The 18474-nt window shown below is 44.3% G+C and overlaps 1 protein-coding gene across 1 annotated transcript in view; it reads left to right on the top strand.

The window, feature by feature from the left end:
- Nucleotides 1–807: 807 nt before the first annotated feature.
- The window catches only part of PHLPP1 (PH domain and leucine rich repeat protein phosphatase 1), a 127821-nt gene continuing 110154 nt past the window's right edge, over nucleotides 808–18474 (top strand). Inside the window, exon 1 of the mRNA XM_088521338.1 lies at nucleotides 808–2068. Within this exon, the coding sequence (XP_088377464.1) occupies nucleotides 823–2068 (1246 nt within the window). The 5' untranslated portion in view covers nucleotides 808–822. The remainder of the gene's footprint in view (nucleotides 2069–18474) is intronic.

Below are 18474 nucleotides of genomic sequence, written 5' to 3'. Positions count from 1 at the left end.
TCCTACTTTATTGCAGTCTATAGCATTTCTGGTGAATATCTGCCAAGATATGTCACTGCAGTTTTACAAAATGCATTAAAAAGGAAAGATCTCAAACAGTTACATCGTGATCCAACTGTCATTACTCAGCTAAAAAAGTGTCCAAGAATTTAGGAGAGTTTTCTGAATAAATACTTTGCCTTTCCAGAATAAAAACTCATGCTTTCCCCCTGCTACATGTGTTTAGCAATTCTGCAATTTCTCTTTTCTGTAATTCATTTAAAAACACGTTCCTGGGTGAAACGTTGCTATTTAACTGCTGCTAAGCAGTATAAATAAGTAAGTAAGTAAGTAAGTGTGGTCGGTAATCCCGCTTCCCGGCACACAACGGCGAGGAACGGCGCAGAGCTCCCCGTACCCGCTCACAGCGCGCCCGGACCGTTACACTGCCAACCGCCCCGCTATCGCCCTCGCCGCCATCTTGCCCCGCCCGCAGGTCGGGGGCGCGGGCGGGCAGGGCGGCCGCGGGGGCTGCCGGGAGCTGTAGTCCGCGGGCGGGCGGGGGGCGCCGCACTACGCGCCCCGGCGGCCCCCGCGCGGGCGCTGGCGTCACGGCCGCGAGCGGCGCCGAGGCGGGGCCGCTCCATATTCATGAGGCGCGCGCGGGCGGGCGGCGCGCTCGCCGCCCCGCTAATGGCGTTCGCGGCGCGCGGCTGAGGCGGCTCCGCCGGAATGTGCCCCGCTGCTGCGTAAGCGCGCGGGAACGCGGCGCCTCGCCCGCCCGTTCGCTGCGGGCGGCTCCCTCGCAGCAGGGCGGCGGCGGCATCCCCGGCCCCGCGGGCAATGGAGCCCGTAGAGCAGCCACCGAGAGAAGCGCCGGCGGGGAGCGGCTCCCCGGGCAGGCGGAGCCAGGCGGCGGAGAGCGGCGCGGAGCCGTCGGGCGGCGGCGGAGCCGCGCAGCTGGACGGTAAAGGCGGCGGCGGCGGCCCGCGGAGGAGGCGAGCGGCTGCCGGCGGCGTCGCCGCTCCCGCCGCGGCGCTGGCGGCCACCGGGGCTGCGGGCGGCGCCAACTCGCTGCTCCTGCGGCGGGGCCGGCTGAAGAGGAACCTCTCGGCCGCCGCCGCCGCGCCCGCCGCCGCGCTGGGCACCCGCAGCCTGGACAGGAAGGCGCTGCTGCTGAAGCCGCCGCGGCAGCTGCAGCCCCTGCAGCCGCCCGAGCGGGACTGGGTACGGCGGGACCTGCAGCGGGGCTGCGTGCACGTCTACGAGCGCCACGTGAACTGCTACCTGCGCCCCGTGCTTTGCACGCTGGAGACCACGGCGGCCGAGGTGGCCGCGCGCCTGCAGCAGCTCGGCCACAGGGGCGGCAGCGGCGTCGTGCGGGTGCTGGGCAAGGCGGGGGCGCCGCCGCCGCAGCCCCCGCCCGAGGCGGCGCCGCCCGAGCCCGCGCCCAAGCGGCCGCAGCCCGAGGAGAAGCCGCGGGGCCGCCGCGGGACGCGGGGAGGGCTGCCTGGCGGCGACTGCGCGGCGGCGGCGCGGCCCGGCCGCCTGCCCCTGGGCGGCTGCCCCGAGGAGGGCGACGCGGCCGGCGCCCGGCCCAGCCCGGCGCCCTCCGACCTCAGCCCCGGGGCGCCGCCGGGCGAGCTCTACCTGGCGGGGCCGCCGCTGTCCTGCCCCTCGCTACTGGGCGAGCTGGGGCCGGCCGGCTCCGACACGGAGAGCTTCAGCCCCAGCGCCGAGAGCGTCTCCGACCGCCTGGACCCCTACAGCAGCGGCGGCGGCTCGTCCTCCTCGGAGGAGCTGGAGGTGGAGCCGGTGCAGCCCAGCGGCGAGGAGGCAGGTGCGGGGCCGCGCCGGGGCCACCGCGGGCCGGCGGAGCTGCCCCCGACGCGGGCGGTGGACGAGACGCCGGGGCCGCCCGCCCTGTACGTTCAGCTGCACGGGGAGACGAGCCGGCGGCTGGAGGCGCACGAGAAGCCGCTGCAGCTCCAGAACGACTACCTCTCCCAGCTGGGCTTCCGTGACCTGTGGCGGCTGCAGGAGGAGGGCATGGACTCCGAGACCGGCTGCCTCATTCGCTTCTACGCGGGTGAGCGCGCGCCGCGGCCGTTGGCGTGAGGGGGCGGCCGTTGAGGCGCGCGGCGCGGCCGTTGGGGCGCCTGAGGCGGCGGCGGGAGAGCCCCTGGCCGCGGCTCCCGCGCGTTTCCAGCGCTCCTCGCGGGGCTGCGGCTCTGGCTTAGCCGCGCTGTGAGGCTGGTAGCTTGTGCCTTAGCGTGCCTGTTTGCTGTGGTGGTTTTTATTTTCCCTCCCCCCCCCCCCCCCAGTAACAGTGCTGAGGGCAAGGCAGGGTAATTGAGGCAAGGCTGTGTAACTTGAGAAATAAATCACAGCTGCGCAGGGCGCACAAACTCCTGACCCGGGAGTGATGCTGCCTTGCATTCAAAGCCTGGCACTCAGTTTCCTCCGCTACTGTGTCTGGAACTGAAGATCTCTGTTAGGGTAGCACCCCAAAGGAATGTATGGCAGTATAGGGCATAGCTTTTGAAATGGGTCCATCAAAGTCTTGAGCATAAAAGCGCAAACGCTTTCTTAAGGGCAGTCCTTCTGTTAGACTTGCAGCGCAGATTTTGAGGAGTGCAGGTAGAAAAGTTAACTCCCACATTGTAATTATGCAGCACTTTGCAGTTTTTTTTTCTGTGTTTTAAAAATACTTTCTGTGGCACTTAAATTGCCCTGTACCTATTGTAATCTCGGGGAGCTGCTTATTTTCTTAACCGTTTTGGCCATTTCTCTAAGAAAAAGAGGCAAAATTGTTTAATGTCTAGCCCTGTGTTCAAATGCTCCTTTTACCTGTTTCGCAGGGATGCATGTTATCCAAAGATAAGCTAGAGGATGCGTAGTGGGAAGGAAGGACATGCCCTTGCCAGATTGTCTTAGCAGTGTGCATCTTACCCGAACCCCAAGACTTCAGTGCTTTAGGGCACGGAAAACCGCTGAGTTTCTAGTGCCTTGTGAGTAGCCCTGAAAGCAAAATAGAGATGTCAGTGGCACGGTGGGAAGGGAAGCAGCGCGCTAGATAAGTGCTCCTCTTTATTCAGGAGAGAGCGTGGGCGTGGTCAGGTCAGCTCTTCTGGTTTTATTAATGATGCCAGTGTAAAGAAACACAGGAGTGGTACTTGGCTAAGGAGTGGACAGAAATATTCCTGATATGCTATGATCGGGAAGGAGCCGAAAGTCAGTTTTTCAGGTGCTGGTCTGAATGTTTCTCAGCTGTGCTCCTAGGAGTGTGGAATTCAGCAGCTGATTTGAAGGAAATATTGCTTCCATGGTTTCCATTCCCACAGTCAAACAGGAATGCACAGGCACTTTAGAATGGGCAATTGTATGCCTCATTTTCTAATGAGATGTGCTATAAGGAAAACACACTCAAGTGTTTTACAGCTAGGCCTATTGATACGTAGCTGTTATATGCTGAATGATAAATGCTCTCTGGTAAATGCTGATGTTCCAACTGTTTTATTTCAAGGTCTGAAAGTCCCAGGTCGATTCTCTTGTTTGCAAATGTAGCTTGTGGGTCTGTATTTCCTGGCACAAGACTGCTAAATTGAAATACTATTCTGTGCGCACACGTAGAACTAAACTAATACAAATTTGTTATGGGGGTTCTTGTACTTAGTATGCATCTACTTCAAAAGTGCCTTTTTTGAGATCCTATCTCTTTGGCGGATCTGTGATCAGGTGCTTGTAGCAGAATGGTTGCAACATATAATGTCTCTGACCAGCCAAAAACAGCAAAAGAAAGCAGCATAAAAATCTAATCATAGTGACTTTATGTAACTGTCTTGGAAACTTACCTCTGCTTCCATATTGCTTTTCCCTGGCTGCCTTAGTGATGAAAGGGAAGAAAGAGAGGCTTAAAGGAAAGAGGGATTTCCTCTGATCAGACTGGAGAGTGGGTTTTGGCTCCGAAGTTAGGGTGTTTGGTTGAGAAAAGTAGCTTTATCATTTATATCCTGAGGAAAGTACTCTTAGGAATACCCTAAGGAATGGTTTAAAGTTGTGCTTTCTTTTCTCTGGACTTCATAGTTTTAAGTCGACTGACTTGCCCCCTATGGATAGAAAACAAGTAGCATCTCTATCCCTCTAATTTCCTCCAACCTGTCTCAGTAGGATTTGGTGATCCTGGACTTGTAATCATGTAAAATGGCATAAAACTAGGCCGGATTTATTGCATCTGTTCTAAAAAGAATTGCCTAATCTCCGTGGAATAGGGCGAGAAGAGAGCACTAACGTGACTCTGGGGCTCCCTTATTTCTGGAGAGACAATGTTTTAGCATATCAAGGGAACTGGGGAACTCTAAAGGCATGAGTGTGGCTGATTGTTTTAGCAACAGCACTCCTGATGTAAGGCTCCAGGGCAAAATAATAAAGACAGACTCCCTGACAGACTTAAGGATCTGATCCTACCATCAGTTTGAGCAGAAGTGGCCATTAGTGATTAGTCATGCATGTTAACTTTTCTCTCTTGAAATCTATCTCAAGTAAAGACATTGACCTCGAAGTATTAAATATTTAATAACTGCTTAAAAAGGATATGGTCAAATAGTTTTCTGCTTAGATATTTCTTTATGGGTTATGGAACTGTATAAGAGTCCATGGTGCAGTTATAATTGTGATAGTGTAGCTGCGAGACAGATTAGGTCAGACTCACTAAACTATTCCTAAAACCATAGAAGTGGGCTGTGATCTAGCCACATGAGTTATAGTATTTCTTATTGCTCTGTAAAAATTATTTTTGTGAAACATAACTTCTCCCAGTGGCCTTGACTGCCCTATAATTTGCATGTAGAGGAAAAATAGACTAATGCAGTTTTTAAATGACTAGAATAGTGTAAAACTGCTTACTTGTTTTGAGACTTTAGGTCAAAAATAACTATGAGATCTTGTTTGCTGCTATGTTCTAGCTCATCTGCACAGCAAGGAGCATGAGTAATTTGAACTCGGTCCTGAAGTCTGGTTCAGTATGGTGCATATCTGGGGCTTTTCAGTTTTACTGCTGAAAGGTGATTTTTTATTTTTTTTTTAATTTGTGATTCTGGCACTTGGGCATAATTAAATCTTCTGTCCTCTGATGTGACAGAGGACTTCTGCGTATATCTCATTTCAGTAGGTAGTTGCCTATAGGTGATTTTTTTTTTTTTTTTTTTAAAGTAAGCCGATTGTAATTAGGGGGGTTAATTTAACAACAGGCTCTCAGATTTCATTTGGGAAGAGGTGTTTCTTGATTGTGTAATCTTTTCAGGAAACTTTGAGGAGAAGTGAACCCAGCTTTGTCTTAAAGTTTGTTACACAATGTTGATATGTCCAATACAGAGATCTAGTGTCAGGATCAATTGCAGTGACCTAAGTTTTTTTTTTTTTTTTTTTTTTTAAAAAAAAAAAACACGAGAGAGAGAGAGAAAAAAAGTGCATTTGGTGACTAGGGTCCCACTAAACGATATGGTGTGGTGGGTAAGAACATGGATTTAGCTGCCTAATCTTTATGTGACAAGACTGTAAGCTTGGCAATAGTGAGCTTTGACATGTGATAGGTATTCAATCACTAGCCATTTGTTGTGCTGTTTAGTAGTGAAAATAGTGAATACATCAGTGCAGCTATTCTTACATAGATAAATTAAAATTAAGGTGACTACGCCCTCTAAAAGGGGGAGAAGCACCAAAGAAGAAACTGGAAGACAATAGCTGTGTTGCAAAGAGCTTCTCACTTCAGAGCACTGACTTAGGGTTCTTGTTTAACATGAAATAAATTCGCAGAATGGTTGAGGTTGTAAGGGACCTTTGCAGATAATTACCTAGTGGCCCTTTGCTGGACTCGCTCCAGTAGTTACTTGTCCCTCTTGTGCTGGGTGGTCTTGGAGTGGACACAGCTCTCTGGATGTTGCCCCCCTGGGCTCCCCAAGAGAGGGGAAAGGTCACCTCACCCTTCACCTGCTGGCAACGCTCTTTCCAGCACAGTCCATTGGCCTTGCCGGCCACACAGGCCCCTTGCTGGCTCCTGGCTAACTTGTTGTCTGCCGAGAGCTCCAGCTCGTCCTTGGCAGAGCTGCTGTCCAGCAGGTCACCCACAGCCTGTCCTGGTGCCAGAGGTTGGGCCTCCCAGGGGCAGGGTCCTGCCCCTGCCTGTGTTGAACCTCGTGAGGTTCCTCTCCACTCTCTCCAGCCTCTCCTGGTCACTTCATACCGGCAGCGCAGCCCTTGGGTGCATCAGCCGCTCCTCTCTGGCTCGTGTCACGTGCAAATCTGCAGAGAGGGTTCTGTCCCTTCGCCCAGGTCACTGAAGGATAAGTTGAACAGGGTTGGACCCAGCCCTGAGCCCTGGGTTTGGGGTGTGTTGTTAGTTCTGGGCCTCCACTGAGACTCTGTGCCCCTAATCACGACCCTCTGAGCTCTGCCATTCTGCCAGTTTTTGATCCACCTCACTGTGTGTGTGCTTACGTAGCTTGTACATTAATCCGTGTTAATGTGAATGGATACTTTTCTTACTGGTGTGACTGGAAAAGTGAGATTTTGATATGTGAACTTGAAACTAAAAGGAAAAAAAAAAGGTCTCCCTAGGGTTGCCTTGATCTTAATTTTTTTCCTTCCTTATGTGACTTTGACGTATGTTGTATTTACTTTGTAATCATTTATGTGCTTGTCTCCTGCAAGGGGAGGAAATGTCTAAAATCTCCTACTTTGGGAAGCGGATTCATTTAAATCATCCAGTGTTTTTGAATTCCAGCAGCTAGCCTCCTTTGCTGTGACCAAAGCAGTGAAACTCCTTGCCATGTTCTGTAGGCAAGTTTAAGATGGCCTTGCTGCCTTTGGCTTGCTCTCCCGCTACACGCTGGCTTGCTTATCTAGCTTGACATGGCCTAGCACCTCCCAAAGGCAGGCAGACTCGGGAGGCCCCAGGGCAGAAAGTGCGCACGGCAGGAGGAGCGGTGCAGATAGTGCGGGAATGCTGCCGTGGCTGCAACCGTGCTCTGGCATGTGGCAGCCGGCAATTGCAATGGCCTCTGCAGCTCTCTCAAGTTTGGGTCTGCTCCTGGCTAGCGTCCACAGCTGGAGTAGGTGTGAGGTGCAAATGCAGGAGGCTTCCATGTGGTGTGCCGAAGAGTTACTATATATACACCAAGCGTATAGTACCTAAACTGGTGCCCCCAGGAGCAGCGTCTCTTCACTGCAGCAGTATGAAATGCGACTTTACCCTTTCCCTTGCCTCATTTTAGTGTGTTTTGATACTGCCCTTCTTTTCATAACCCACCAGCAGCTATTGCTTTGCTGTCTTATTTATTGATTTTGTGTATGAACATGCACATGCTGGTATACCTGAAAGACCTTGTGCAGTTAAAACATCCGTCTTTTCTGTAGGAAGGACACTGGCAGACTGATCTTTAAAGCACTATATAATTCTTATGGAGGCACTGCTTAATAATACAGAAAAGAAACAATATATTTCTTCCCTATGGAAAATGACTTAGTAGTTTCATAAAACTACAATAGAGAGGCTTCTTTATTATCCACATGGCTGTTTAAAAGAGAGGGAGGTACAGAACATCCATGTCTGGGAAATTCAGAGTTGACAGTCCTGAAGTGCTACTTGTTAGACTCAGTAGTGCAGTTTGGCGGGACACTGCATCCCAAATGCTCACAGTTTTATTTTCTTATGGATCTGAGGGATGGTCATTTTGGATCAGCTGTTTAAGCTATTACTATAGTATTTTAGACTTTTAGTCTAAAGTCACTTTCAAAAGTGTCTTTTAGCTTTCTATTTGCCTTGCACAGTAAAAGTGAGGACATTTCTTAGTCTTCAATATTTCATTGCTTGCAAAATATGGAACGTTGACAATTTATATTTAGATCCACATGTATATTTGCTTTCAGCTTCCTGTGGCACTATTTTCTGTTGTATTTTAGAACTCATTGAAGATTTGCACCCTATGAAGTCATGTTACAGGACTGGTTCAGGCATAAAAGTTCATTCTTTGAACAAGAAAATTCAGTGTTGCCTTCAAGGTTTTTCTGAGGTGTCTTGTGTGTATTCCCGTGGAATACACTTTGCTGGGAGTTAGTTTTAGTGTCTGCAGGGAGGGAGTCAACTTGGTTAAGTAAAAGTGACTTTTTAATGTTGGTAAGCTTCACTCTCTCAGCTATGTAATTCCAGCATATTTTCCCATACCAAAGATGTTTCAGAGAAATGCAATCAGCCTCTGTAAACAAGAGTTTAACACACTGAAGAATTATTTTTTTTTTCTTTTTTAACTTTTCCTGGATTTGGCGCTAAGCTGGGAAATCTGAAGCCTTTAGCTCTTTGCAAAGTATTTAATGAATAATACTTGTTAATATTATTCTAAATTTCTTGTGACTATTCTTAATAATCCACAGGAATGATGTTTACATTTTAAAAATAAACTACCTCTTGCTTACAAGTAGCTATCTGGGAGATAAGAAACCTAAGGTAAAATTAGAGCTGCATGGTAATGGCTGAGATGTGTATGGGCTTGAAGTGTTCAAGTACTAAAAGCTCATGTCAAGAAAGTGTTTCTATAAAGTCTAAATTTTTAGCTTTTTGCTTCACTCTGAACTGAAATGCAATAAAAGTGCCTGAATTTGTTCTTTGTATACATTTTCTTTTGAAAATCTTCTTTGGACAGTCATGTTGTATCATTACCTCCTTGGAGAAAATATCTTAGTAATTTTTCATTATAAAACACTTCTTCCCCCTCCCACCCCCCGTGCTGGAATTCTTTCAATATGTTACACTGACATAGATGTTGTTTTCCAGAATTAACCAATGTCAAATTCTAATTTAGCATGTTTCCCAATGTTTGCTATTATACATTTAAGCCAGTTTAGGTTTTGGAGAATTTTAAACTTATGCTATATTTTAAATCTTTTTTTTAATGTGTGTGTATATGTCTGCTTTATGATAAAATGTTACTTGTGAAGAATAGGCATCACTTGCCTACTGGAATGTAGCAGCTGTCCTAATGCTGCAAATCAACATATGTGGATTTTGAATGAGTAGCGGTATTGTCTGCAGTTGAAAATCAGGTTAGGATTTCAGACTGGTGTAACTTAATGGCAAAGCATTTCTTTTTTTATTGTGTCTGAGCTAGAATATCTGCTTTGGTGTGTGTTTGTGTGTGTGTGTTTTTTTTTTTTTTTTAATTATTATTAAATAAAAAGGGAGGGGTGGTGGGCAGTGGTAGTAGTTCTTGTTTAGACTCTTTGGTGCGATATTGTCCTTCGGGTGGCTCTCCATGGCTTCTGTCATGTAGAATCATTGAGCTATGTGAGCTGATGTTTCAGATTCCTTATGCCAGTCACCACAATTTTGATTTCCTGTTTAGTTAACTAACAAGAGCTGAGCCTCTTAGTTGGATTGCTGTGACTTTCTGCTCCTACAGCTGTGCTTAAAGTGTGTCGAAGAACAATGCAGAATTTCCTGACATCTCCTTCTCTCTTCTACCCCCCCGCCTCCCAATTATTTAAGAAGGAAAAATGTTCTTTGAAGAATGTTGCATTTTAAAAATGACAGTTAAATTGAGAAGAAAGATCTTCTACAGGGAAGAGGCATTTGGTTTTCAGAACATAGCATGCTATCTTTGAAGCTTTTTTTTTTTTTTTTTTTTTTTTTTTTTTTTTTTTACTGATGGGGAAGTAAAATTTCTTCCAGCTGGCTTTGACTTATTTGGAGTGATACTGAAAATACTCATTGCCCAGCCAACCTTGTATTTCTTGAACTGACAGTTAAGAGTAACTATTTATGTGTTCTATCCTGAATATTAATTTGAAATACAAAGTTTCAGGGGCTTTTTCTCTTCAGCTTCATCTAGCTTAGTTCTCAGTGTAGGAAGAAAATTAAGTGGAATTGTGTAAGGGCTGTAGATTCAAATATCCAAATAGAGTATAGAGGAGTTTTAAAGTTACAGAGGAGTTTTAAAGTTTACTTTATATGGCCAAAGGTGAATTTGGTCCTGTGCACTTCCTAGGCTATTAATTGTTCATGGTCTTGTCTAGTGACAATTGGGAATCTTCAGACCAATTTCACTAGGCTCAGGATTGTATTCATAATTCTTTCTCAAAAAAAAAAAAAATCCCAGCCATATTAGCTGCATTAACTGGTTCTTCTCATCAGTAATCATTCCAAGTGCTGTGCCAGCTTATTTAAATAAAAAGAGAACAAGGGGCCTCCTTCCAGAGGGATAATGAGGAGTTGGAATGTCTTTGAAGTTCAGGATCCTGGGCTGTAGGTATGATTTGCATAACCCCAATTATGTAACCTGGGTGCTGCTTCCCTTCCTGTTTGTCCAATTTATCCATCTCTGTGTCTCAAGAGAAAGAGATAGTAAGAACTGTAATTAAGATTAGTAGCAGACTGCTCCTCTTGTAAATGCCGCTCTGCTGAGGAGAGAGTTTGAGAGGCGGCACAAGAATAGAACAAAACTAATGATTCAGACACCTTCAGTTGATGAGAATAATACTGGCTCCTTTCTTTTGAAGAAAATTTGCATGCTTTTTAAACAACAGCTATACCTAGTTCAGCCTCTTCTTTTCTATAAAGCAAATGGTATAGAAAATATGAAAATTCTTCCTGGAAAAGATTTTTGCTTCTATATAAGTGGTAGATGGTCTGTACTTAAGCATCTCCGTTGTATGTCTGAGTGTGTGTGTGCAGATAAAAACAGCTTATCTGTTCTAACACTATCCTGAAACTAGTAAGTCTATAAGGTTGGTAATGAGTTTCCAGTTGAGAGCCGTGTGACATTTCATCTTTCAGTGAAATGCTTGTTCTTTCTTCCTGTTTGATCCTCTCTAACCTTTCCAGAGCAAACATTGCTGTAAGTAGTAATGCTGGCTTTATGATAAGAGCCCTGTAAACAGCTGAGAAGTTGGCTATGTCTACAGCCGACTTGTAAATCTTGCTGATCATCTTATGAACAAGTGACTGTTTATCCCAGTTGTTTATGGCACCTACTGACTTGGATGGCAGGAGGAGCATATTTTTTCTTTCTACTAGATATTACTTCATGGGGCAGGTAGGCCTCTAGGGGACAGCAGTCTCTGTGAGGAGTCATTTAATTTATGGAACTTAATTACATCTGAGACCAGCTATTACTTTGTCACTACTCACTTAATGCATCTATGTGTATTGGCTTTCATGCTTTATAGTGTGCCTGTCATAATAAGAAAGTTAATGACAAGAGCTTTCTGAATGAAGCATGAAGCTCCCCTGAAAGGAGGCTGGCATAAATAATATGGTTAGGTTGATGCAAAAAGCTCTTGATTGTTTGTTTTTTCTTATACCAATTATCAAGTGGATATAAACACTCTTAAAGGCCAAGTTGTTTACAAGTTGCATATGGGATGTTACTCAAAGTAAAGTCAATCACACATGTGGGAAAGACTATTTAATATTTCAGAAATATCACCATGAGCCTGTTGAGAACTACATAATGTATAATAATATATTACTTTTTCTCTCTCTCCCTTCTCCCCCCACCCTCTTTCCATCCTCTGTTTCAGTCCTGGAGTTGTATGGATTTGTAATGTACTGGCTTGGTAGAAGCATGGGGGTGGCTCATAGCATGGTTGTCTGGATTAAAGTGCTGAGATGGGAAGTGAACTAGGCCAGTATCCTTTCAGAGCAAGCAGTTAATGTATTTGTCTTGATGGCCTAGCTAATAAAACAAAGGACTGTCAGAAATGGGAATCTGAACCCTTTGAAGTGGCTGTTCAAGAGGCTGTGGAAGCTTTTACTTTGTATTCTTTTTTTCTTCCCATATAGTGTAACCTTGTTTCTTGCTTGGTGCAAGCAGAAGAGAATCTGCAGTCTGTAAACTCAATGTGAATTAACTGAAGAGCTGTATGATGCACACTGAAACTTTTCCATTTCAGAACTTATAAAACAATGGGGTTGTTTTTAAGTTTCTTCATTCCATTCCAGATTAGACTGTAGCACGGAGACCTGCTTGGCTTGTGTCTCTAATCTTCTTAATCAAATGGTGACTTTAAGCTCTGTTCATACAGAAATAATAAGTTGTTTTGTCTTCAGAGATTTCAACTTGGATCTGTTTAAAGGAAAAAAAAATCAGAGTGTTTGTTTTCTCAGTTCATGACATAACAGATACTAGTTTAGGTTTCGACATTCAGCTCTACAAATAAAACCTGGAATGGAAGTATGTTGATCAGTATAGATAGTTATGATAAAAAGATTGAGAGGCTTTGTAGCCTGCAGTGGATTAAGTCATGCTTCTTCCGCCTGTGCCAAAATAAATGTCACTCTGGAGGAAATGCTTGATCGGAGCCTGGGATGTGTGTTATATGTATTCAATCCACAGCACAGGGCGGGCTGGGATCTGTTGTGTAATGCTCTGTTGGAGCAGCAGCAGTGACAGCAGCTCCCTTGCTTTAGTTTTACACTAATAGAAGACATATTTTGAGCTCTTGACAAGTGACCGGTGTTACTTTCACTGTGAAAATGGGGAGGGAATGCAAACGTATGTTCATAAATACCAATATATTGCAAGTCAATATCAAATATAGATTCTTTTTTGCCTGGAGTGTGCAACCAGACTTTGTCCCCCAGAAAGCTTTTGGGTGTTCCGGCTTGTGGCTCCTAACTCATCTGCTTTATACAGCAAATCTGGGATTTAGATCTTCTCTTCTGGAAGTTTTTTTGAGCTTGTTGCAGTGGCCATTTATCAGTGTGGCTGTGTGTGTGTGTGCGCATTTGTTGTTTTTTAATATCTATAAGGGGATGTATGAAATAGCACCACTAAATTACTGGTGGAGAAGAGCGGTTGTTCTAGCATGGTTAACATGGTGACAGCACCAGGGAGAAGTTGCACTGTGAACAGTGTAGGACCAGGCTATGATGTCTACTGTCAGATAAGAATAGCAAGCCTTAAATGGGTTAAAGTGTGTTGCACCTTGTGAAGGAGGATGTTGCTGAGAAAAACAGTGCAGAATCAACTTTAGTCCCCTCTTGTAACTTGGAAAAAGGATGGGTTCCTGGTAAGCAGGCTGTGTGAACTTGATTGTCCTCTGGAGGAGGATTGTATCTGTGTACTTGTCACTAGTAAATAATGTGTGATGTGGCTGTGTGTATTTTTAAAATTTTTATTTATTTATTTTTACTGGGATGTCTTCTCCTTGGGCCTGTATGTTGCCCGTGCTCTGTGAGGTCTGTAAAGACGGCACCCTTAAAGAATTGAACTGCCTTTCTAGACTTGGAACTGTTCGTGCAAGCTTCTTAGGTTTGCCAGTATGCACAGCATCTTAAATCAGAGATGATGTTATTTGAGACTCTTCTTAAGAGTTGTTTAGCCTTAATGTCTTGACACTCCCCCCCCCCCCCCTTTTTTTTTCTTTTTTTTCTGGCACAGGCTTTTTGTTAAATGTTCAGGGCTTTTTTTGTTGTTGTTGAGCCCTTCATTGTTCATATTCACTTATTTTTCTAACCATGTAGGGTATATATTCATTGGGAAATCCTTAGAACTTTTCTCTGCAGGTATTGCTGTACTGCTTCATGGCAAGAAGTGTAGGTGTTCAAAGAAGGTCAGAAGCTCATGTCTGGCTTCTCTACTGAATTTGGAAGCTGTCCATGCCAAAACAAACCTCCTGGCAAAAAGCCAATACCTGCTAGCCTCTTTGTAGCAGAAATATATGAATATAGTTGTGTCTCTTAATAACCTTAAAGTCAAACTGTGAAGTCCATCTATTCCTTGCTATTTGTAAAAGAAGAGAAGAATGGTATGTGGCTTTTTTTTTTTTTTATAGGAGATTTTAACATCTCACTGTTTGGCTGCAGTTCTTGTTAATACATGTATTTTGTTTTTTATTGAAGGCACTCTAAGTAAAATGAGATCTTTGAATACTATAGGGTTACAATGCTCTATGTAAAAGTACTCCAAGTATATGCAAGGATCTAATTGGGGATTGCAAGTGCAGTGGCAAGCAAAGTTGTAGGTTGCCTAGGGATGTCAGGAGATTCCTTGGGAATGAAGAAAAAGATAGGAGGGAAGGTGATGGAGAGAAGAGGATTGTCTTTTTCGTCTTTCTCTCTCTGTTGTGGTGAAAGCCCCTGTGTTGCCTGCAAAGGAGCCAGCACAGACCTTTGTCCAGGTAAAGGGGTGCCATGGGAGCACAGTGAGCCCCTCCAGGCCCCAGTGGCAGCGCAGCCATGACATAACCCCAAGGAGGAGGGAGGAGGGCAGGCAAAGTCACTGGGCCTGCGTGTTCTGCACAGGCACTTGGGAAAGGGCTTCTTTCGTAGGCTGTCTAATAGATTCAGCCTTTTATTTTATAATATAATTAAATAACCAAGCCTTTGTGAGGCTCCTGAATTCCTTTAATTTAGCGGCAGCACAGAAGCTGAATTCAGAGCATTCATGGGGCTGTACTATCTCCCTGACTATTTGCCAGGGCTATTCATGCTGTCCTGAGTGCAGGAAGTTCTCACATTCATTCAAGACCGGGGGTGTGTATGGGGGGGAGGCACCTTCCTCCCACGAAAGGGAAATGGTTATAAGGAAAACTCTTCAGTGATTCCCTGGGACCAATTTACCAACTGCTAATCTGTGAGTAAATAATGGGAACAGTTTATACACTTGGCAGCTCTTGAGAAAGAGCCCAGAATCATGAGAAGTTCACAGTCCACGATAGCCGAATGCTTTATGTTAGGGTTTGTCTGAACGGGGATAGACCAGTGCTTGCTTTTTTTTTTTTTTTTTTTTGGTTAGCACATGTAATTTAATGTATTCTGAAGTATAAGTGTAAGGAAACCTTTATTCTAGCCTGTGCTGGCTGGCTGCTTGCACTTAACCCATTTGAGTTGGGTAATTAGTCTCTCTGCTGGAGTTTTAATGCTGTAGCTGATAAGTTCTTGTTCTTTTACAGGCTGCTGCTAGTGCTTTCTTGAGGAGGGCTGAGGAAGTGTGCTTGCTGCCTGGTGAGAGGGAAGTAGGTGATGATGACTCTCCATTTGGAAAAAGGAAGGGCAGAGAGGAGAAAGATGAAACAAAACTGAGAAAGCAAGGAATAAATCAAAGCTAGCAGACAGGAAGTGCAAAATGTTTTGCAAACTGAAGCATTCATTTCACTTTCCAGGAGCTGTCCCAAATATCTAATCTGTGGTATCTAATCTTTATAACTAGATACCACAGTGATAGACGTAGCTGACATTTCACAAGCACATAAAGCAAAGTGACTTCTGAACATGAACTTCCTGCCAATGGAAAACTGTTGCATTTGGGGTAATACACAGCAAGGTAAATACAGCAGATAATCCGAAAGTTCTGGGATTTTTAACTTCTTTCCCAAAAATGAGAGAAACTGGAATGGCACAGCCTCTCCTATAAATTTAATTGTTCACATCTGAATGTCAGTGCTTGGATTCTCTGTGGCAGCACTGAAACAGGAGGTAAGGCACTTTTCAGAGCCATGGCTCTGCTGCTGTAGTTTAAGAGCATGAGCATGATGCTGCTCTCAGAGCAGGAAGCTCCTCTTTGGAAACCTATGAACAAGTTATGTTTAATGTGCTCCCTGCAGGAACTATATTGGAGCAAGGGAAGCCCAGAGTTCTCCTCTCCAGCTTTTCCAGTGCCCAAAGTAGACCTTTTCATACTGGAATGTGAAGCTTGTAAGGCAGTGTACCCTTTCAAATAGCACTTCAAGCCTAGATTATCTTCAGGCAGCCTAATCACTTTTATAAGACGCTCTTTTTATTAGGGCCTGGGCAAGCTGTAGGACTTAGTGATTTTCCTGTAAGGAGATGTAATTTGGTACTGTAGTGCTGACCCCCAGCTTCGATTCAACAAGCTGCAGTGGGCATCCTGTGTAATTCCTGCAGAGAAAGGCAGTCCCCACAGGCTCTTAATAAAGTTCAGTTCGTCCACAGCAAGTCCTTCCTCTTTGCCATTTTTCTTTTTCTACTTGCAAACTTCTTGCAAGTAGAATCTTGCAAACTTCAGAAGTCAATTTAAAATCTTCATCGCAAGGTAGAAGTTGTAATGAATGGAAGTTTAGTTGGGCTGTAGTTTATAGAATGAAAGGTCTGCTAAGAACATATACTTAAGGATTATGGCATGCATTACTGCATGTGTAGCAGTATAAAAGTAATGCCAAATGTCTGGATTATTCATGCAAAATAAGGAAACGAGTGTAAAATACTGTTGCTGGATGGCCTCTTCACATTCCCCTTTCTTTAGTTTAGAGCTGTGAGTCTTGCTCTTTCTCTTCCATTAAAAATAACAGTGCTGAATATCTATGGCAGCTTTTCCCTTTTAAAACAGTTTACCATTTGGTAAGCTATAAAAGTCCTGTAACAGCTTTGCTTTATAAATAGATAAGCAAGCAGAAGGTTTTTAATCTTTCCAGAGTTTAGAAGGCCGTTAGTTAAACTTATTTTGTGAGCCTGATTTCATAGCAGGGCTAAAAAGTGTTTGGATGTTTGTATTTGTTTCAAGGCTCTTTTTGCAGGATGGGGAGCAGTAACAAATTGTGAAGGTTTTTAACAAAACAAAGATAAATAGCGTCAGCTATGCCACACATTCTTGAGTGGAGAAAGGGGATATGTCAATTGGGGGAGAGTTTATGGGCTAAATAAAACTGCTGTTGCCAGGCAGCCCAAGAAATGAGTTGGAATCACTTGAGGAAAAAAAAAAAAAAAAAAGTAAATTGTTGGTTTCAGAACAGAGTGGACAATGGGGAAGTAGAGGAAAATAAAAAGGAAAAAAAATGAAGAGAAATTAGATTTTTTTGGAACAAGCTGTTTCTATTTCCAGAGGATGATATTAAAGGAAGGATAGCTTTAATACACAGTTCAGTTTGACCTGTAAAGGAGAATTGGGCTGCAATGGGAAGAGTGTTTCCTTTCCCTTTTTTATTACTATAGCATGGCATGTTAAGTTAATGACTGCTGTAACAAAATGGAATGTTGAATCCCTTGAAAAGATACTATTTCTCTTTTAGGCTATAAGAATTTTGGGTAGAGAGATGCTTAAGTGTTATTCTTTTCTACTGCAATACTTAGTCCTTTTGTTTAGCTTTTAGTTTGGGTTGAGCATTTACGAGGCACTTGGGGTAAGGTACTTCCATTTAACATTTTGGTCCCTATAGGATCCTGCTGTTTCCTCTGCCTTCCTAATCCAGAATTAGTCACCCATCGTACAAGTAACAAGCTCTTGAAGACTTGCTGTACAGGTGAGATGTTTACGTAAGTCTTGGTTATTAATGAGAGCCGCTTCATTCTTGTCTACTCCCCCCATCATTAGTGTGGGATCTGCTTTGTTGTAACGTAGGCCTTTGTGAGATTAAATGTGTGCTTCTGTAGACCTGCTTAGAAGGCTCTTGTAATAGAGTAATTATGCTCTGGTCATCATGTGAATGACATGTATTTCTGCAAATATGTCCATATATCTAGATACTTAAGAAGATAAAGTTGGCTTTGGAGTTTCTCTCTGGTCCTGTTTAATGTGGCTAACTCTTGGACATACCTTTGTTATGGTGATAATCTTTGCATTCAACATGGTTGTACTTGCAGTGTTAAAGATGCAGTGTCCTCGGCAAAAGCCTCATGTGCAAAGCAGTGGCAGTCAGTGCCAATGCTGATGGTCAGATGGAGGCTCTGCTGTTACATTCCAGCATCTGGCAAGTTTCTTCCCCTTCCTTACAAGTTGAACTCTGCTGCCTGTTGCACAACATTACTTCTTGAAAGTGCTTTTTATAATATTTCTACTTCCAGCCTTGAAAGTTGAAAAATATGACATTAAAGAAGGAGTTTAAGTTTGTCCAGCGATGTCATATGCAACTTGCCTTCATTGTTTGCAGTTGTTTGTAACTAGCGAGTGTAAAATACACTGATTTAGCTGCACTCAGCTTCTAAGATTACTGGTGTTTGTACTGGATGAGGCTTAACCTTTCTTACTGATAAAGCAAGGTGGTTTCTTTTGTTTCTTTTTCTACTTATGTTTGTAGAAAAAACAGTGTTGGCAAATCATGGTGGATGCGCCATATTGCCTGAAGTTGTTTCCCTTTCTTTTTGTTTAATTATGGTGAACTTTTGCTTAAATATCTTGAGGTGAGAAACTACTTGGCTTAGGTAGTAAAACTTGTAGCTGTTGGCTTTCCTGTCTGCACTGCTGAGAACTGTGAATAACGTTTTAGCATATACATTTATACATTACATAATGCATATGTATTATCATACATATACACTGCTCTCACGTTATGGTTCTACAATTGGAGGGGGCAGCTGTATGTGTGCTTCTCCTTTTTCTCATCTCTATTTCATTTCTTAGTTGTATTTATAATTTGGCGATCATAAGTGAAGTATGTCTCGAAAAAGGTACTGCTATCGTCGTGAGCTGTTGAGCATTAGAAAAAGTGAGGTGACAAGCTGATGTTTCCTGGCTGCATATGCATGAGGTGAGATAACACGATGGTTTG

This window comes from Tinamus guttatus, unplaced genomic scaffold (assembly GCF_059628265.1).
Source record: "Tinamus guttatus ecotype Peru unplaced genomic scaffold, ASM5962826v1 Tinamus_guttatus_pri_ptg000117l, whole genome shotgun sequence".
NCBI lineage: Eukaryota > Metazoa > Chordata > Aves > Tinamiformes > Tinamidae > Tinamus > Tinamus guttatus.
This window is presented reverse-complemented; position numbering and strand designations above follow the sequence as displayed.